Source organism: Sinocyclocheilus rhinocerous, unplaced genomic scaffold, assembly GCF_001515625.1.
Source record: "Sinocyclocheilus rhinocerous isolate Xijiao unplaced genomic scaffold, SAMN03320098_v1.1 scaffold253, whole genome shotgun sequence".
NCBI lineage: Eukaryota > Metazoa > Chordata > Actinopteri > Cypriniformes > Cyprinidae > Sinocyclocheilus > Sinocyclocheilus rhinocerous.
In genome coordinates, this window is record NW_015627238.1 from 352,514 (window position 1) to 375,187 (window position 22,674).

Below are 22,674 nucleotides of genomic sequence, written 5' to 3' on the forward strand. Positions count from 1 at the left end.
ACTGGATTCGTCTGAAAGAAGAAAGTCATATACACCTAGGATGACTTGAGGGTGAGTAATTTATGGGCTAATTTTCATTTTTGGGTGAACTAACCCTTTAAATTAAGAAATTATAGTCACTGCAACCAAGTTTTATTATAAATAGTGGTCAAATATTGAAGCTGGAGTCTTTAATTATTAATTCTAATTTAATTTAATTCTGAATGATTCTATTCTAAATTATAGAGCAATAATGTGAGGCTGATCTTTGCATGTTAAGAGGTTAAAAAAAAAAAAAAAATACAAAAAAAAATAAAAGACACTTTTTATTATGGATGGGCGCTTTTTATTTAACTTCTTTTGAACTGATGCATGCAACACCCGCTGAGAGGTATTAAACAGCTTGAAAGATCAAAGACAATTTTTAATATAACTCAGACTGGATTCGTCTGAAAGAAGAAAGTCATATACACCTAGGATGACTTGAGGGTGAGTAATTTATGGGCTAATTTTCATTTTTGGGTGAACTAACCCTTTAAATTAAGAAATTATAGTCATAAATAAATTTTTAGCTTACTTATAAGCTAATACAGAGAAGAAATAGATGCTGAGATTTTCTAAAGAAAATGTGAGAAATGATGCTAGATGATGATGCTTTGGTGTTTGCCAGAACGTTGGTTGCTACAGTGTTTTGTGTAATGCTATTAGCTGCTTTGTGGTTGCTTGCTTAGCCACCTGAACATTCTCTAAGATATCCTGGTCTTTAGATATGGCTTGGGTCTCTCCTTCAAATGTAAGTCAATGCAAGTTTTATCATCTGCCAGGTGAAAACTGCGTATCTAATTGCTTAGAAAAGTAATAGCACAGCGCTCCTTAACAAGCTGCATGATCTGAGGCATCATTTGTTCAGCGTTTACTACTAAATCTGGGTTCTCACCATGATGTAAAAAAGAGTGTGTGTGTGTGTGTGTGTTTAGGAGAACTTTGCCTTGACTGAATTGGCCACCAACAGCTCATTAATAAACTAATTGACATTCACGCACCTTCCCGTCTGAGGATGTTCATTTTACACTTCACAGAAGAGCACTGGACCCTGGGGATTGTTACGCCACTCTCCATTCTCTCCGGCATAATTGCTTGAACAATTACAACTGACACGTACTGCGAAGTTGCTCTTTTGATGTTTAAAGGACTTGTTCTGGGGCAGCCAAATAAAAAAAAAAGACCTTGGAGCCTGACAGAAGGAGTTTGCACTTTATAGCCTTATTTGATTTGGCCTTTATTACTCTTGTACTTAAAGCAACATGTTGACGTACAATTAGATTTTTGTCCTGGAGACTTTGTAAGCTTTAAAACTTTTCCTTTCTCACAGTCTTTATCTAAGCACCATGGTTAGCGAACCTTGAGCACTTTGTCAAAAAATGATATTTGGAGTGCATAGTGTAGAAATGTATATACATATATGTGTGTGTGTGTATGTATGTATGTATGTATGTGTATATATATATATATATATATATATATATATATATATATATATACACACACACACACACACACACACACACACACACAATCCCAGCTTGTTGACACAAATATCCAATCAGCCAATCACATGGCATCAACTCAATGCATTTAGGCATGTATACGTTGTCGAGACAATGTGCTGAAGTTCAAACCAAGTATCAGAATGAGGAAGAAAAATTATTTAAGTCACTTTAAACATGGTTGTTGATGCCAGACAGGCTGGTCTGAGTATTTCTGAAACCGCTGATCAACTGAGATTTGCACGCACAAGCATCTCTAGAGTTTATAGGGAATGATCCGAAATAGAGAAGATATTCACTGAGCGGCAGTTCTGTCTGTGAAAATGCTTTGTTGATGCCAGAGGTCCGAGGAGAATGGCCAGACTGGTTTGAGCTGATAGAAAGGCAACTAAACACTCGTTACAACCAATTTATGCAGAAGAGCAACTGAACACACAACACGTTGAACCTTGAAGCCAATGGGCTACAACAACAGAAGACCACACCAGATACCACTCCTGTCAGCTACCTGTAAGAACAGAAAAATGAGGCTACAGTTTACACTAGCTCACCAAAATTGGACAGCAGAAGATTGGAAAAAAGTTGCCTGGTCTGATAAGTCTTTCTGCTGCGACAGTTAGATGGTAGTGGCAGAATTTGGCACAAAGCATGGATCCATCCTGCTTTATATTAATGGCTCAGGCTGGTGATGGAGTAATGGTGTGGGGGATATTTTCTTGGCACACTTTGGGCTTTTTAGTACCAACTAATCATCATAAATCCCACAGCCTACCTGAGCATTGTTACTGATCATATCCATCCTGTTATGACTAATGTGTACCCATCATGTCATGGCTACTTCCAGCTGGGTAACGCGCCATGTCACAAAGCTCAAATCATCTCCAACTGGTTTCTTATACCTTGTTTAATATATGCCATGAATAATTAGGGCAGTTCTGAAAGCAAAAGGGGGTCCAAAACACTATGTCCAATATTTGAAGTGTGGTAACCGTATTATAAGCAGAATAATTGACTCCGGGCCATTGAATTATTAGAAAATAATGCACACCTGAGGTGGTGATGCATGATATATGATGGCAATATATTTTCTAATAATTCAACGGCCCATTGTCTATTATTCCGGAAATACTTTATTTTAAGGACCAATTCACACTATTAGCTGCTATTAACATGCATTATTTCTAGCATGTTGGCTGTATATTAGTACTTATAAAGCACATATTCATGCCTTATTCTGCATGACAATATTTTAGATCCCTTAACCCTACCCCATACCTACACTTAACAACTACCTTACTAACTATTAATAAGCAGCAAATTAGTAGTTTATTGAGGGAAAACTCTTAATTAACAGTAAATATGTTTTCCCTAATCTAAAGTGTTACCATTATTCCTTACTTATTATATTATGTTTATTCTTTTTTAACAATTGACATTAATTACTACATGTTAATTCATAATTATTATTATTAATTAATATTTGATTTAATTAATCAATATAATATTTTTGCGCAGTTGCAACACATTTTATAACCTCAAAAGAGCATGTCATTAAATGTTCAAAAGGACAAATCGTCTGATATTTTTAATAGACTTGTTCATCTAGACAGTCTTGAGAGTCTTGCAAACTATTGTTTTCCTTCTGCTGACACAACACAGTCATAAATGGAACAGTAAAATGTATATTTTTTTCACTTTAGGAATCGTTCCAATCTACCACATCACTAGACAATCAGCATTTTCAGAAAGGCATGGGACACTGTAATAAACCTTGACAAATTCTCCTTACATTTACTTCTTTGGTTAGATTATTTGGTCTTGACAAACAAAGTGGTTTCTGTTTTCTTTTTGTGAACTTGTCTCAGCTTTCTTCTAGTGTCGACTAAAACACAAAACTAAGGACTGACTGCCAAGATTTCTACTAAGATGCCAGTGAAAACTCAGAATAGAGAAAAGCCTAAGATATTGCTATGGCAATATCTGCTGATGTCTTTTCAATCAAAATATTTCATTCCAACACACAAAAAAAAGAACTAAATATACATGAGATTCATGTTTCTATATTTCATATGAAGTAAAAGTTCATTTCTGTGCCCAGAGTCAAGCAACACCTGCTAAAGTATGTTTGGAAGCACTAAAAATTATGCAAAGTCAGTGGCGTGTCGTTGTTGTTTTTTTCTCTTTCCCCATAGGCACTGCTCTTTGTTCTTCTAATTACAGCCAAAACAGCGAAAAATGATAGCAACGGTGAAAAGTACTGGAAGGTAGATTTCAGAAGCTACATGATTTAAACAAGGAGCTGGAAGCTGTGTAAATACCCATCAGGAAAGATACTCATTAAAGTTTAATGCAAGAGTCGGAAATCAAACCCAAGATGAGTGTAAAACAGCAAATATGTATCTAAGCGTACCTAAGAGTGAGATAACAGTTGATAACAGTCATAAAACTTCAGCCTAAACAACCATAGCGAGTGTAATGATGGAAGAAATTCTGTTAAACTGAAAATCAGAAGTGTGGTTCTTAACGGCTGTGAAAAGAAATAGAAAATGTTGTTATTATTTAATTTATGTCGTTTCAAACCTGTATTATATGTTGAAGAATCTTGGTAACCAAATTCCTTTGATTACAATTGGCTTGCATTGTGTGGACAAAAAAAAAAAAGAAAAAAGAAAGAAAAGAAAAGCTGTGTTTGTAGTAAACAAATCCATCATCAAGACATTTTTCATTTCAAACAGAGTCCTCTATCCATAAAATTTCTTTCTCCAGTGAAAAAAGTGTCTCGTCTAAATCAGGAGAGAAAAACGTCTCGGTTACGTATGGTAACCCTCGTTCCCTGAAGGAGGGAATATGTACAGATCAAGCACCATAGATTTTGATGTGAGAGGAAACAGATGAACTTTTTCACTAGAGGAAGTGTTATTATGGACTGAAGTTATGTGAATTACTTGTGGATTATTGTGATGATTCTGACGGCACCCATTCACTACAGATGATCCATTGGTGAGCAAGTGATGTAATGCTAAATTTCTCCAAATTTGTTCTAATGAATAAACTCATCTACATCTTGGGAAGGACTGAGGGTGAGTAAATTTTCAGAAAATTCTCATTTTTGGGTGAACTATTCTTTTAAGACGTACAATTACATGTATACAATATCACTCAGCTCATGAAACCAAAAAAGTGGACATTTTCCAAAGTCAAAAAAAGCAAGGCATCTCAAATACGAATATGCATTGACTCGAAGATATATGGTGAAGTATTCTGAAAAGTGTGGATGAAAGGAAGTACCTTTGAGGTCCAGGTTGCGGGCTCCATTGGAGTGTTGCGTGACCGTGCGGGAGTCGATCTTGAGCATGTGCACGTTGCTGTCATCGCGGGACACCATCACGTTGTGCCACTGGTTGTCATTGAGCGGCTTGTCGGAGTTGCCCTTCATGAGCGACGGCCCATTGCCCAAGTCAAAAACATAATGGATGTACCTGCAATACATCAGTTCCACTGTCAATCAAACAGCCCAGTGGAATCAGGCAACCCTCTTTAGGATGACAATACTGCCTTTTTGCTTCCAAATCAATATCTGTAATAAGGCTTGACATACTGGCACAGACAGACTTCCGCCCTGTCAGATGCTCAGTGTGCAGCCACAGTAAACAGCTTACGATCTTCTGCAAAGTATACCTTCAACTTCAACACACTGTGGCTCCATATATTATATAGGCATTTCTTTTGATGCTTTGAAATTGTTTGCATATATTTCACTATATTTTATACACACATTTGTCAATGATAAATGTGCTTTGGCTGATAACTACCGTATTGTCCCGAATATAAGATGATATTTTTTTCTTGGAAATACATCAGAAAAAACGCGGTCGTCTTATATTCAGGGTCTAGACTTTGACATGTCAATAATACACCCACAACACTAGGTGGCGCCAAATACGCATAAAACGAGTGTGCCATGAAATACGTAATGTAATGCGTGTTGTAAAGATCGCGAGTAAAACAAAAGAAAAAGAAAACCTTACAGCTGCATGAGTCGTGACTGTCACGTTAGCCTGAAGGGACCGAACTCCCTTTGTGATTTTAAAACGTAACACAGTACCTAGATTTGAAGACTACAGTAAGATTGAACTTCTACTGTTAATAAGATTTTGGTAGGCTACTATTAGATGGATAGCCTAAATGTCCTAATTCAGATGGGCTACCTGTTTTTTCCAGATTAAATTAACACTAGTGGCATTAAAACACTAATAACTTTTATTCCTTTTCACACTAGTTGTGATTACGATTATCAATTAATAAAGACTTATTTTCACACATTTCCATGCACATAAATGTTATGACCTCAATTTTTTTCACCATAGTGCATGATTTTTATTTTACATTTTTTTGACGTTTGCATCAAATAACGAGTTCCATATGTATAGCTCTTCTGATTAGTAAAATTGCTCGGGAGCTCACCTGGTACAGCTTTGCACTTGTGATGCGCAGTGCTTGTGTAACACCAGTCAAAATAAAAAGACTTGAAGCAAGCTAAAATAGTATGGTTGCTTCAGCAATGTATTTGTATCTCTCACGTTTGCTTGTGTTAACACTATCTGTTAGGGTTAAGGTGGGGTTTAGTGTAGGCGGTACTGTATTTTCAAATTCAATAGAAGATTAACTTATTACAAACTGCCATGATACGTACAAACACCAACAAAATAAAACTTTGCCAGATTCATGTTCATCTGTTTAAATCTAAGCACCACTGGACATTTCACTTTGAAAGTGTCGCGAAACGTAAAGCATAGCAATACCATTTTGCAGAAATGTCGCCACAGGCAAGTTTTTCCAATGAGCCCAGGTTGGATAATTTCCAAATCTTTCAAGAAAGACTTACCGTGAGCTTCGGGTTGTTTAGCAGTGAAATATGCCTTATGAGAAATCATCTTTCCTCATAGAATGGGGGAATTTCAGCAATAGAGCTCAAAAGTAACTGCAGCAGTAGTTCAATCCCTCATAAGACATTGAATACACTGTCTTGTACCTTTTTTATGCTTTTCAAATACTTTTTTGCTTTCAATTGAATGTTAAAATACTGTGATAACTCTTTATTGTAGAATTGTCTGAAATGCCTAAATGTGAAAAAATACTTCCAGAACTAAGTCACTCTTGCACTGTATTCAAACCAATGCCAAAAAAAAAAGCAGTGTTCGATACCAACAAGGTCATGGAGATATACAGTGCACTGCTAATATTTATTCAAACTACTGTATAAACATTAGAATTTGGAAATGCTGGAAGTTGCTCTAAGTTCATACATCAAGATACTGCAGAGAAAGAAAGAAAGAGAGAGAGAAAGAAAGTGTGCTCATTAGCACTCTCTCATTTCACATGCTTGTGCAGACTCCGGTGAGAGGCAAGGCCACCTGCTGTCTAATTGCTTACTGAATGACTGGCTTTCTGGACCACTGCGGCTGAGGAAGTTAAACATCTGAGGCACCTTCCCCTTTTCACTATTCGTTTTTGCCCAGTGGAATAAAAATCTATCAGCAATTCAGGTTGTTGTACCTGCTATGTTAGGCATAAGCAGCATGATTGAACTGAAAAATCTTTTACTAGACTGATGGGAAAAAATATCTGATTCGAGACTGCGGATCTCCCACGTGGCGGCTTTGGCATGTGGGTTGGGAACAGAGTGGGCTGCCAATAAATAGAATACCGTTAATCAAATAACACTTATATTACATGTGATTAAAAGCTGCTCTTTTTTCATCAAGGTCACCAGTGCTTACTTTATCTTTTCGAAATGGATTTGCACTTTTCTTGTGAGCCGATTACAGTATCTGAGGCTTAGAATAGCGATCCACGCAATCATTCCTCTGAAATTGCTCTTGATTGACGAGCAGACACAGTCGCCTCAGAGTCATCGGGCGTACACTTGAACGTCAAAGAATAACTCACGGTGAGCTCCTTCCTAGCAGATACCGATCAGCATTTACGCATAACCAAAAGCAACTCATGCAGAATTTGTTTACATTTAAATATGGCCCCTATCCTGTGATGATTCATCAAGCGATTCTCCTCCTCCTTGTACCTTTAACTAAATGCCAAGGAGACAAATGTGCGAATCTTATAATGCGACTTGACTCACCCTCCCATGGCTATGATTCACATCCAAGTAATGTCTCTTAACTAATCGCAAACTTAAACGCGCTGTTTAGCGTGGCGGCTTAACTTCATCTGGATGTCTCTCATATACTGAAGTGTGTACCTAGCTGCTTGCATGTGATCCCTCGAATATCTGCAGTGTCTTCAGGGAGTTTCTGCAATAATATCTGCATCTCGCTCTCCTACAGAAACAACTGTGCGTTAGTTCTGTCGGAAAAGGCCTTTGAGCTCTAACTCTCTCGGGACTGACGTTTGTATGCTGAAGGATGAGATCACCAACAATCTGTGTAATGTACTGAAGATGAACTTTGAGCTGTCAGTGGGAATGTCCCAATATCTGGATTTATAATTTCACAAGGGTGGGAGAGTATAAGAAAAGACTTGTTTTCAGTCTCAAGGGCTTTTTCTTCCTCTCAGTGGTTCCTACAGAATCCCACCTATCCAGGTTCAAACCCATAACTGATCTAAAAATTACAATGCTAATTTGGTAACATATTGCAAGGTTTTAAAGACTGATTTATTATGTTATCTATTTCTAATAAAATATTTATTACAAAAAAACTGCAAATGTATAGATGAAGAGTATTTTGAGTCATATTCAGTGAGTTCGTTCAGCGAAGGATTCACCAAGCTGTTCCAAAACCTATTGAATCTTTCTATATACTGCCTACACAAACAGCTAACTTGTAAGAAAGCGTGCTAACTGATATGAATCCTTTTAAGTGATTGATTTGGAACACTCCATGTTCAAAACTCAACTTAATTTTAACAGAGTCTGACTAACAACACAATACGCAAATACACAAAACATGAAGTGGCCAAAGCATGAAGTCTTAAGAAGCATAATTAAGATGCCTACCTTTAAAGGCACCTTAAAATGCAGGTCGCTAGACTTTGGAACAAAGCCTGTAAGTTTTTTGCGAAATTCATTAAACAAAACAAATTTGTTCATGAAACGGACTACACTAGATAAGCTGTATATTTTTGCGTGCAGCCAACAAGGATCACACAATATGAGAAAGTATTGTCTTAGTATTATTTCACAATACACAGTCTTTTTCATCACATTCAAATGAGATGGCAAGTGAACGATTTAGAGAATAATATGATTTCCTTTGCTGTAGCGCCGTAGAATAGTTCAGGAAACTTCACTTTCTGCTAAGGTGTCTTTCTCTCTGTCTCTCAGGCCTCAGGCTTTCCATCACGTATGGCTAAGGCTTAACATTATATTGCACTCTAATTTCATCTCTCTCTCTTTTCTCAATCAGGTAGTTCTCAACGTTATTATCATTTCATAATACCCTGCCTATTTCAGAAATTTCTAGTTCCTTATTTGTGCAGTAATGTTAAGAAATCTCCTATTCTCATCTCTTCTTTATAGTTCCCATCTCAACTTCACACTTTAATTAAATGTCTTTTATTAATAGGATAGCATAGAATATGAGCATGGCCAATAGTGACATGCTCCTCTGACTAAGCCAAAAAGTCCTTTAATAATGAACGCATTTTATTCAATTAGCTTTTGCGCTGATTGGTTTGAAGCAGCAGAAGGCGGAGTCAAACGCTGAATCTTTACAGTTCAGCCATTTTACTCTTTCCCCGCCAAACATGGAAATTTCCGGGTTTCCGAGTTTTCACTGTTATACGCTAGGGGGCGCTATTACACATCTCCTGAATGAGTCTGCAAAGTGCCGATCAAAAACACAGACCAGGAAGACGCAGAAACGAGCGATCTCATATGTATGCATATGCATATGAAAAATAAAGTGATCATCAACACTAACCGCATATAAATGAAAACCTTATGCCTTATGTTACAGGGTGAAATGTCAATCCAGAAATTGGTAAAGGCCTGTGCAAGCTTTGGGAGTACTGTTGGAAGCCATCTACTGCATCTTTGCTTTGATAATATCACTGAATATCATCCAGATGTAGTATTTGACAAAAAGGCGATTTTCTCAGCTTTTTGCTCAAAATGTTGCTTTTTTATTAAACCTACATACATTCAAGTGTTGATAAAAAACAATGCTTGAAGCTCGAATAAAACAGATTTTTTTGTTTGTTTGAAAGTAGGGGGTCTGATTTTATTTTGATATATTGCATGTTGAGATATTCATACAATAAAATATTCTGGGGGCCATGAAATTTCAGTGAAAATCAGCAAAAACGCTGGCGGTGGCTGGCAACTTTATTCAAAAACGCTGGTGGGGAAAGAGTTAAAGATCCCATGAAATCAATTGATCACATTTTGGCAGAACATTTGCTTTTTTTAATGCAGAAGGAGAGGCTTTTTCACTCGAGAGCATTTGATTGGACAAAAATTTGTGTATTGCAAGATTAATAATTGAATATGATTTTTTTTATGTTTATGTTTTCACAGAAGAGAAATGCTGTAAATCAGTGTTGTTACTGTTAAACTATTAAAACCGATTTTTGTTAACTGAAAATTGAAATAAAAAAACTTAAGCTTAAAAAAACATAAAAATTGGAAATGTTGCCTTTGAAACTAACCAAATAAAAACAGTTTAAGTTGAAGTAGTAATATTACTAAAATTGAAATGAAAAAATAAAGCTAACAAAAATATTAAAACATTCTAAAATTAAAATGAAATCTGAAAATACAAAAATAAAAGTTTATTATCATATAAAATATTAATAAATACTATAATATTATATAAATAATGCAAAAATAGCTCTGCTGCCCATTTTAAATGTGTATATCTGCTAAAAGGGATTTTTTGGTAAATAAACTAAAAGCAAAAATATTTAAATTTTAATTTCATGGGGCTGTCATTCAAACTTTGGTGTTGTAATATAATCTTTTTTTTTTCACTCACTCACCCCTTCACAAGCTCGATCACGATAAAGTCACTGCCGTCTCCAGAGTTAAACAGCATCAGACCGTCAGGGCTGGTGGTCTTGAACTGGAAGAAGAGGTGCATGGAGGCGTAAGCCTGCAGGGTGGACAGCGCCACATAGCTGGCTCGATTCCGGAAGCTGACGGGATCTGCCACGATGCGGCGCATGCCAAAGCGGGCGTTGAGCTCGCAGTAAGAGATGTCACCATTCTTGCACTGGTCTAGGTACGGCATGCCGTTGAAAGAGAGGCCCTGCAGGTGGCCGATGAAGTTGGAAGGCATGACTGAGATAAAGCGCCGCTCGGTCATGATGCCCGTCTCTATGTGGTGGAACTCCAGCTGCGTATGTGCTCCGCTCATCTGGCCTGTGGCGGAACCAAACACGCTCGATTAGTCAGGTTTGGGAGCTGATGATATGAGGGAATGGCGTGCTGCCTGAGCCCATCCCAAGGCAAGTACAGCTTTTGATGTTCAATTCAGAGTTGGATGTGCGGTTACGCTGAACTTGCAATGTGCAATATGAATCTAAACCTGAAAAACTGTACTATATATAATATCTCAGTTGTCACCACAACGATAAATGAATCGTTATGAATAACACTCTGCCATAACTAGACATGTGACAAGTTTTAAGAGTCAAGCAAGTCTGTATACACTGAACGTGAAAATCCATATGGTAACTCTCTGTGAGAATTATTCAGTTATTCACTGAAAATTGTGAGTCATTATAGAAATAGCGATTTCTGAGTGAATTATTCTTCTGAGTCAAATTTGTCAGTGGATTGGATGATTCATTTCACAAATGCAGTCTGAAAAGTTTGATTCAAAAATCTATTTTAGACCAATTAGATTTCATTGTTTCACAGTTGTAGTTGCTTTCCTGCAATTAACAAAATGTCAACAAAATATCTGAAATGCCTCTTCTCATTTGGTCACTTTAATGGATCACACCTGATTAGGATACAGTAAGTGTGTTTGCATAAACTTTAAATGTTTCATTTTGGTCAGACTAAAGCAAAAATAATTTGAAATGTCATGTAATGTGCATTGCATCATAGGGCTTTTCACACTGCACTTAATCCCGGGTTATCACTGTTCTAAACACCACTTTTTAACTATTTCAAGTGTGAAAAGCCCTTATGTGTAGTACCTACCAAAAGTTTGGGGTGGGTAAAATTTTTTTGTTTATAAAAGAAGTCTCTTAAGCTCACCAAAGCTGGATTTATTTGATCAAAATACAGTAAAACGGTCATATTGAGAATATTATTACAATTTCAAAATATATATATTTTACTATATTTTAAATGTAATTTATTGCTGGGATGGCAAAGCTTTCAGCAGCCATTACTCCAGTCTTCAGTGTCACATGATCCTTCAGAAATCATTCTAATATGCTAATTAATTTGATGCTTAAGAAACATTTCTTATTATTATCAATGTCTTTGATTAATTGAAAAGTTAAAAAACAGCTTTTATTAGAAATGTTTATTTTTATAACAATGTAAAAGTCCTTACTGTGACTTTTAATCATTTTAATGTACCCTTGCTGAATAAAAGTATTAATGTCTTTCAAAAAATCTTTTTTTTTCAGGATTCTTTGATGAATAGAAAGTTTAGAAGAACAGCTTTTATTTGAAATATGGATGTTTTGTAACATAAAAAATGTATCTACTCTCATTATTGATTAATGTATGAAGAAAAGTATTAATTTTCTTCAAAAACAATCTTACTTTTTCAAGATTCTTTGATGAACAAAGTTCAAAAGAACAGTTTTTATTTGAAATATAAATCTTTTGTATCATTAGAAGTGCCTTTACTGTCACTACTGATTAATAATAAAGTGCTTATTTAAAAAAAAAAAAAATCTTGCTGACCCCAAACTTTGAGTATACTTGGACATACAGACTGTATCGCCTATGCAAAAGCACACTGAAGCTTGGTTATAACTATAATAACTGTCCATGCATCCATATACAGTACATATACAGTGTGTGTGAGGTCTTCCTCTCACCCTCCACAGTCACATTGTCAACAGAGAGCTGCAGGCTCTTCCCACGGCGCACCACCTTCACAGAGTGCCACTCATTGTCATTCAGCTTCTGCCCTGCGAACAGAGTCTCCGGTCCTTTACCTGCAGAGAGAGAGAGAGGGCCAAAGTCACACACCGCTGCAAGCTTCCTGTCTTATCAATACAGCACAGTCTACCTCACAGGCCTGCTGCTCTCACCTCACACACACATACAAATACAGAACTGACAGGACATATCTACAAACTCAAACATTTCCAGAGAGAGCGCACACACGCATACCGACACTCATGAGCATACCTACACATTCAAACGCGCTCATTTACATTTCACACAACCAGGCGCCCACACAAAACATACATACCGACACGCTCCTTAAGGAGAATCGTGACACGTACATATGCTGTTCCGCTAACTCTTTCTGTATAGGGTAAATATATGTATTCTTTAAGACATATGGACCAGTGTTGACATTCTACCTTCGAAAAAATATGTTTCTGTACACATACTAACAGTTTTATTTATGCTGAAATGGTTCTTTGTGTAAGAGTTTAGGATTCTTTATTCACGCCTTTTTGTTTTTCAAATCTGTAACTGTCAAATGATTTTCTGCAGCTCAACCATCCAAATACACAGACTGTCAACACACCCTCAACAGATAAATGATTTCAGTCTACATTTTAACTTTTAAATGTAACTGGTAACCGTTTCCTACCAATCATGACTTTTCCTCTTTTTAGTTTTTAACAGAACAGGTGAGTGTGACCAACTTGGTTGAGAATAGTTTTCTGTTCTTCTCCACTAAGTAACAGGTATATTAAATAAATGATCCATCTTTAGTGTCACAAAATCCTTCAGAAATCATTCTAATCTGCTGATTTGGAGCTCAAACAACAGTTCCTATTATTATCAATGATGAAAACAGTATTTTTAGTATTTCAATATTTTAAGGTAATGGTGTAATTTACTGTACTGTACTGTGTATTTTTTTCATGATTCTTTGATGAAAATATAGTTTAAAAGAGTAGCATTTATTTAAAATAAAAATGTATTTACTGTCTCTTTACAGATTTATTTAATGCATCCTTGCTGAATAAAAGAAAAAAAATTCTTACTGTAGTGTAAATGTATACTGTTCCCTGCTGGTCGAATAACCTGTCCAATTCGATCCGAGCAGCTGAGTCTTTATTCATCTTCAAGAAATGGCTTAAGAAAGATCTCTTCCATCTACACTTGACCCTCTAACACTAGCACTCTCTACTCTATCTACTTGTTTTCTTTTTATTTATTGAAAAAAAAAACTTGACCCTCTGACACTTACACTCTATTTCTATTCTAAATACTTGTTTTCTTTTTACTTATTAAAAAATGACCCACTAACACTGGGGTGTCAAACTCAATTCCTGGAGGGCCGGAGCCCTGCAGAGTTTAGATTCAACCCTAATTAAACACACCTGATCCAACTAATCAAGTCCTTCAGGCTTATTTGAAAACTACATGGTATGTGTGTTGGAGCAGGGTTGGAACTAAACTCTGCAGGGCTCCGGCCCTCCAGGAATTGAGTTTGACACCCCTGCTCTAACACTAGCATTCTCTATTCTTTTTCTATTCTATTTCCTTGTTTTCTTTTTATTTATTTATAAAAAAAAATTGACCCTCTAACACTTGAATACGTGTACTGTGTTAGATGAACTTGTCACAGCACTTACATAATATTGCTTTTTTGTTGGTTTGATTGCTTCTGTTGTTCTATATTTTATATATGTTGATTTATTGTTGTATATACATTAAAAAAATAACTTGACCCTCTAACACTTACACTCTCTATTCTACTTCTATTCTAACTAATTGTTTTCTTTTTATTTATTTATAAAAATTGACCCTCTAACACTAGACGAACTGGGACTTGTCACAGCACTTACATAATATTGCTCTTTTGTTGGTTTGATTGCTTCTGTTGTTCTATTGTTGTATATATATATATACAGTGGGTACGGAAAGTATTCAAATCCCCTTAAATTTTTCACTCTTTGTTATATTGCAGCCATTTGCTAAAATCATTTAAGTTAATTTTTTTTCCTCATTAATGTACACACAGCACCCCATATTGACAGAAAAACACAGAATTGTTGACATTTTTGCAGATTTATTAAAAAACAAAAACTGAAATATCACATGGTCCTAAATATTCAGACCCTTTGCTCAGTATTTAGTAGAAGCACCCTTTTGATCTAATACAGCCATGAGTCTTTTTGGGAAAGATGCAACAAGTTTTTCACAACTGGATTTGGGGATCCTCTGCCATTCCCTCTTGCAGATCCACTCCAGTTCTGTCAGGTTGGATGGTAAACGCTGGTGGACAGCCATTTTTAGGTCTCTCCAGAGATGCTCAATTGGGTTTAAGTCAGGGCTCTGGCTGGGCCATTCAAGAACAGTCACAGAGTTGTTGTGAAGCCACTCCTTCGTTATTTTAGCTGTGTGCTTAGGGTCATTGTCTTGTTGGAAGGTAAACCTTCGGCCCAGTCTGAAGTCCTGAGCACTCTGGAGAAGGTTTTCGTCCAGGATATCCCTGTACTTGGCCGCATTCATCTTTCCCTCAATTGCAACCAGTCGTCCTGTCCCTGCAGCTGAAAAACACCCCCACAGCATGATGCTGCCACCACCATGCTTCACTGTTGGGACTGTATTGGACAGGTGCCTGGTTTTCTCCACACATACCGCTTAGAATTAAGGCCAAAAAGTTCTATCTTGGTCTCATCAGACCAGAGAATCTTATTTCTCACCATCTCGGAGTCCTTCAGGTGTTTTTTAGCAAACTCCATGCAGGCTTTCATGTGTCTTGCACTGAGGAGAGGCTTCCGTCGGGCCACTCTGCCATAAAGCCCCGACTGGTGGAGGGCTGCAGTGATAGTTGACTTTCTACAACTTTCTCCCATCCCCCGACTGCATCTCTGGAGCTCAGCCACAGTGATCTTTGGGTTCTTCTTTACCTCTCTCACCAAGGCTCTTCTCCCCCGATAGCTCAGTTTGGCCGGACGGCCAGCTCTAGGAAGGCTTCTGGTCGTCCCAAACGTCTTCCATTTAAGGATTATGGAGGCCACTGTGCTCTTAGGAACCTTAAGTGCAACAGAAATTTTTTTGTAACCTTGGCCAGATCTGTGCCTTGCCACAATTCTGTCTCTGAGCTCTTCAGGCAATTCCTTTGACCTCATGATTCTCATTTGCTCTGACATGCACTGTGAGCTGTAAGGTCTTATATAGACAGGTGTGTGGCTTTCCTAATCAAGTCCAATCAGTATAATCAAACACAGCTGGACTCAAATGAAGGTGTAGAACCATCTCAAGGATGATCAGAACAAATGGACAGCACCTGAGTTAAATATATGAGTGTCACAGCAAAGGGTCTGAATACTTAAGACCATGTGATATTTCAGTTTTTCTTTTTTAATAAATCTGCAAAAATGTCAACAATTCTGTGTTTTTCTGTCAATATGGGGTGCTATGTGTACATTAATGAGGAAAAAAAATTAACTTAAATGATTTTAGCAAATGGCTGCAATATAACAAAAAGTGAAAAATTTAAGGGGGTCTGAATACTTTCCGTACCCACTGTATATATATATATATATATATATATATACATATATTTCCGCCACTGAATTAATAATAAGGTAATTGTAACTTTTTATCTCAGAAGTTTGACTTTTTTCTCACAATTGCGAGTTTACATCAAAAAGTCAGAATTGTGAGATATAAACTCACAATTGCGAGTTATGAAGTCAGAATTGCAAGTTTTATCTAGCAATTCTGACTTTTTTTTCCTCGTAATTGCGAGTATATCTCGCGATTCTGACTTTTTTCTCAGAATTTTGAGATATAAACTCACAATTGCGAGTTATAATGTCCAATTCTGAGGGGAAAAAAAGACTGATATTTTCTCAGAATTGCGAGTTTATATCTTATAATTCTGACATAACTCACAATTGCGTTTATTTTCCTCAGAATTGTGAGTTTAAATCTCGCAATTTTTTGTTTTTTTTCCCCTCATAATTGTGAATTTATATCTCGCAGCTGCAAGTTTATATCTCACAATTCTAAGAAAAATGTCAGATTTGCGAGTTTGTACCATTTGTGAGATAAAAAGTCGCAACTACCTTTTTTATTTTTTGTTCAGTAGTGGAAATGGGCTTCCATAGTACATATGCGTGTGTAATTGAATGCAACGGTGCAACACGATTATATACGTAGTTCAATTTTAATGTGTATTATACAGCTATTATGAATATCCTTGGACATTCTTCTAACTTCTCTTAGCAGACAACAGTCATTTAAAAAGATTCCACACACAATATACAGTAGAATCTATTGGGAAATATCTGCTACTAGAAGCTAATTCATCTGACAACTAAACTCAAAAGCAATGTTATGTATGTTTATGCATGTTTTGTTTAATCAAAACAGCTAATCTAAACAGCCATTTCCTATCCTCTTAACTAACCTCTGTTTTCTTCGTTGATTCGTATGGATTTCCCCAACAGCTGAACCTAAACATCATCACATCACCGCCTACAGTATGTGTGATTGCTAAAAGCTATTTTTCATCTCCAGCTGCCAGTTTAGTTCTGCTATTGTCTAAACTACTATATAAAACTATCTTGTATTCTCCTTTACATGTGTCATTTACAGATACAAATCGCATTGATTCGGTGTCTTAAAATCATTCAAAAGCAAAAAGAATAAAAAACACAAGTGCAGCAGTTCTGCTCATTATAACAGAGAGTGACTGGTGATATCTGAGCATTTGTGTGTAACACGAGACAAACGCATTATACTTAAACTGAATTGAAATTAAATTGAATTGGCCCCTGGCATGTGTATAATCATCTTACAGGCTCAGGAGTTTTATGGCCGAGGAACAAAACCGTACTGTGCCTCGGTACACAGGTTTAAAGTGACAGTATACACAAACCGAATCCCTCACAGACCTCAAGAGTCCAACCGGCGACACAAAACCAGTAAATGTTCGCCGATAATATGCTAAAGTAACGGTTTTGAGAAGCGCCTGCTGCGGCCTCGGTTGGCGCATGCTCAGAGGCGCCTGGGGTGCTTGTGGAAAAATGGGTCAGGCCGATGCAGCTGCCTCAGCCTTCATCGTGCGAGCGGCTAGAGCCTGACATGGTGGTTCAAAGCTCCTCAGACTGCGCTGCTGGCTAGTCTAATTGGCTCTGCTGGAGTCAACAGACCCTCCGAGGAACAACGTCAGCCTATTTGTAGGGGTGTTGTAGCACTCGAAATCTGATGAACCTTCCACGGATGACTTCGTATAAGCAAAACAGCTGGTATTAATCTGGTAGGCAATCTGTTTGCGGCTCAAAATCGCACTATAGATTACATACCTGTGAGTAAAACTCGTAACGACCAGGTATGTGTGACATTCTTTGCATTGGAGTGAGTCGGTGTCATATCATCCCTCTAAATTAGCTCTTCTAACTCTGAAAAAAAAACCTGGAATAAGCGAGCAGGAGGCAGAGAGAGGGGGAGTTGTCGTCCTACACCTTCTGGCAGCTTGTTAATTAAATTTAAATCGTTGCCCATCCATGCTTTTAAATCTAAGATCGCACACGTCGCTTCGGCTCGGCCTAGCATTACTCAGCATTTCGGATGAAACTACGACAGCATAAACAAATTCAAGTACAAATAAAACCTGTGCGTGTAAGCAAACACGAGTTAGAACAGTGCTAGATATAAAGAATCGTTTGTTATAATGCAGATCTTCCTATCAAACTTTGATGAACAGCTTCAGGCGTTGTCAATTATTCATCAAAACCTAATGTTAACTTAACATGAATGTGTGATTTTTGCATGGTAACGTCATCTGGATGTGCTTCGTATTCATGACTACTCTGTGTTAAACTGTTTAAAATGCACATCATGGTGAGAAGACTTCCAACAGATGGCAGAGGGCCCTAATTGGGTATAATTTACTTTAACTACCAGCATTTCTGTCTATTTAAAAGTCAATTAACATTTTACTGTCATTAAAACTTCCATCAGTCTAAATATGTTTGACATACCCATCGAGTTAATATTGAGAGCGTAGAGGGGACTGTGAAACACTTCCACAGGTTAACATATCAAATGGTCATGCACATCTGATTATGAATGTACTTATCCACATATGACCAAGCAGAGATTCATCATTATGCACGATAAATCGTTTCTTAGATCCTAAATAGCAGGCACGCCATAAAACTCAATATGTGTCATCAAATGCATTTACCATATTTTGCAATGTATTTGATGACAAGGATGTTACACTCCCTAAACAGGGATGATTTGTAGATTCAGTTCTTCAAAAGGCACTTGAGCGTTTGCAGAGCCTGAGACTCAGGTGAAACTAAATCTGAGGCTGTAATATATGGTGTTTGTTGCCACCTGGTGGCATAATTCATGCGATTATGTTATTTAAAAAAAAGGAAAGTTTCAGTCAGTGCTTCAGCCGGGCTCAACTACAGTAATAGCCAAGTCTTAAAATACATATTACATAAATTAGATTTGTTTTTTTCCCCCAATAAATAAATAAATAAAAATATCTTTACATGGGACCTATTTACATTTTCTCAGATCAGATAGCTATGATTTGTTAAAATGACAAATAAAAAAGAATATAAATCTGATCTTCAATTCCCGTGCTATGTGCAAATTTAACAAAGTTAACATCAGATATGTGCTGCATTTTATGTATCTATGTTCTATTTGTTTATCTGTTATCTATTTATCTAATATATTTATTTATGTTTGATAGAAGCAACAGATGAGCATCATCAGCTCTGGTGAAATAATTTAGTGTTCACCACTTCAAATTAATACGACTGTGTGTTAAACATGAGAAGATGCTGTGGATTGAAGATGAGGTGAGTTTCATTGACGGTAGTTTGCACATGCTTGGTTACCGGGAGCCTTTCACAGCTTTATGTTGTGCGCTTTTCCTTCTCGGACGCATTCTGAAGGGCATTTACACCTGATCTGTTCACATTCGGAAAGCTATTCGATCAAAGAAAATTGATGAAATGGCCAAGTGTAAATAAGCCCACAAAAAAGGTAGGTTAGTGAGCAATTTTTCACACTAAAAAATGTTTTAAAGGGGTCATATGATGCGATTTCAAGTTTTCTTTTCTCTTTGGAGTGTTACAAGCTGATTGTGCATAGATAAGATCCCTAAAGTTGCAAAGACTAAAGTCTCAAAACCAAAGAGATATTCTTGATCAAAGTTAAGACTCTGCCACGCCCCCCTAAAACGGCTCGTTCTAACACGCCCCCACATATCTACATCACTACGTGGAAATATTAGCATAATGCCGCCCAAATGTGCACGCAAAGAAAAAAGGCGTGAGAGGCGGGGCATATAGGACCTACAATAATGTACAGTATTTGAAAAATAATGTTTTTTTTGAACATTAAAGCATGTCAACATATTCTGTTACACCAAATACACAAAATAATGATCTTTAAGCATCATATGACCCCTTTAAAACATTGTTTGCATACTGTGGCTATACTATTTAAAAAATTGCAATATTTACAAATTGCCCATTCCCCCATTCGCTTCTTTTATAAGTGCTCCCAGTGTAACCCAGATTTTTTTTGAAGAAGAAGAAGAAAAGGAGGGACAAGTGTAAAACATTCCGGTGCAAATTAACAATATTACACAAGTGCAGTGAAATGAGCTTAACTTAAGTAAATCTGTGACTGTTAGCTTAACACAATATAAGTAGCCAAATATTTCATAAACAAATACATAGGAGCTCAGGATGTGCACGTCTGTGTGGGCCTACTTACTGCTTAAAAGCTCTGCGTAATGCCTCTGCAGTTTATTTAAACCAGCACATGATGCGTCATGTGTTTGTCATTGGAATCATTTTAACATTTAAAATGAAAAACATTCTACAAATCCAAATTTGCTGAGTCATTAAAACAGATGAATAAATCTGTGATGACGCATTTGAATGGTGAACATGTCAAAATTTCCAATGCACAAAAGATTTTCATGGCTTTTTGGGAACCGTGTCCTGAAGCACAAACACCTACTGCCTCATGACTAATGAAGTACTAGAAAGACAAATTTCACAATTAGAGATGTAAATACTGTACGCGGTGTGCATTTTAGTAGTGTACAATATCATAAACAAATGGAAAAAGCTTAAATCCTTAAACAAAGGAAAGAGGGTGAAATCACCTCTTGTAGCCTCGTCATTTTTGACCCTGATGAAACAGACACAATGCACATCCACACACATTTTTGCTGTTATTGAAATGAGGACATACTACTGCTTACTGTATAAAGCCAAGTACAGAATAAATGTACCAATGTTAGCTGACATCATACTACTACATACTAATACATCCTACATTATGTTCATGAAATATTTGGCTACTTAGTGTTTAGTTACCAGTTACATCATATTACAGAGAATTTCATTTATTTTTTTCTATTTTTACATCTATTTTTGTCCCTCTGACATACGCAACTAACAAAATGTTTAAATAATTTAATATTTTTATTCAGCAAGGATGCATAAATCATGCATTAATCACTGTGTCACAGTGTCCATGAAAAAATATTAGGCAGCACAGCTGTTTTCAATACTGACAATAAAAAGAAATGTTTCAGCATATTAGAATGATTTCTGAAGGATCATGTGACACTGAAGACTGGAGTAATGATGCTAAAAATTTAGCTTTTACAATTTTTTTTTTTAATTTAGAAGGAATTAATGACATTTTAAAATATAATAAAATAGAAATTCCTTAGTTTACACTATTTTATGGTGCCCTTGTTACAGTGTAATTATACATTTAAGAACTGAGCAATATTAATTAATAACATGTACTTACAAAAGTGTTAGGTTATAGCATTTAATTATGCATCATTTTTGTCATTACTACAGTAAGTACACAATGACACTATAAAGCAAAGTATTACCAAATTACAGTAGTTAATTTAAATTGTAATAACATTTCAAAATATTGCTTTATTACTATATTTTTATCAAATAAATGCAAGCTTGGTAAGCAAAATAGACTTTTCAAACACTTTAAAATGGTAGTATACATTTAGTTTTTTGTTTTTTTTTCTAATCTGCAAGTAGGGTCAATAAACCCAAATGAATAAATACAAATAAAAGATCAACAGAAAGACAGATAGATACACTGCAAAAATGATTTTGCTGTAAATGAAATTAGTATGTTTTACAAGAAAATACTATTCTAATACTCTTTCTACTTAAACATTTCACATTTAATTAAATGTGTTACTTGCTGTTTATTTGTAATTAACTGTTGTTTCTAAACTTATTTTATGGGAGTGGACAGAATGAAGTTGAATACATATAAATATACATATAAAATGTAATAATATTTGGAAACACTTTATGGTAACACTTTCTATGAAGCCAATATTTATAATACATTATAAGGGTATTCTCAAGGCATTATAATGAATGCATAATGCATTTTATAAAACCTTATAATATGCTATATAATTGTATGAATATTCATAATAACAGTTTTAATGTTTTATAATATTTACTTATTTGTGGTTATAGCTTTTAAGAGTATGTTGATTTATAACACACAGTGAACATGTTGCACCCACTTAAGTTACAATGGATTATATTTCTCATAGTTATAATGTATTATAATTCTCATATCTTGCCATCGTTCTCATGCTACTTTACTTACAGCAGTCAATGACCACTTATAAGTATAGTAATAATAATAATAATAATAATTTTTTTTTCCTCAAACAGCCATAAGATCAGATATCAGATCAGATGAATGTGTAATATAACACATTTGCTTTGAACTATTTTTATTGTAATATCAGTTTTATTATTTTGATGGTACCCTTTAGATAGCTGTTGATAAGTAACTCTGCAGTATTAGTAGTATGTCTGCTAAACATATGCTAACACTTTATTTTGATGGTTCCCCAACAGACAAACTGACTATAAGTAACTTTGCAAGTACGTCAACATTCTTCCTACCCTAACCTTAACCTAAGCCTACTAATACTCTAATGAGAGTTAGTTGACATGTAGTTGCAAA

General features: G+C 36.1%; 1 protein-coding gene across 1 annotated transcript in view; it reads right to left on the reverse strand.

Annotated features, from left to right (window-relative positions):
- The window catches only part of nrxn2a (neurexin 2a), a 431,782-nt gene that overhangs the window by 230,569 nt on the left and 178,539 nt on the right, over nt 1-22,674 (reverse strand). Inside the window, exons 15-17 of the mRNA XM_016532627.1 lie at nt 12,552-12,671; nt 10,524-10,905; nt 4,815-5,005 (exon numbers count right to left, since the gene is read on the reverse strand). Of these exons, the coding sequence (XP_016388113.1) occupies nt 4,815-5,005; nt 10,524-10,905; nt 12,552-12,671 (693 nt within the window). The remainder of the gene's footprint in view (nt 1-4,814; nt 5,006-10,523; nt 10,906-12,551; nt 12,672-22,674) is intronic.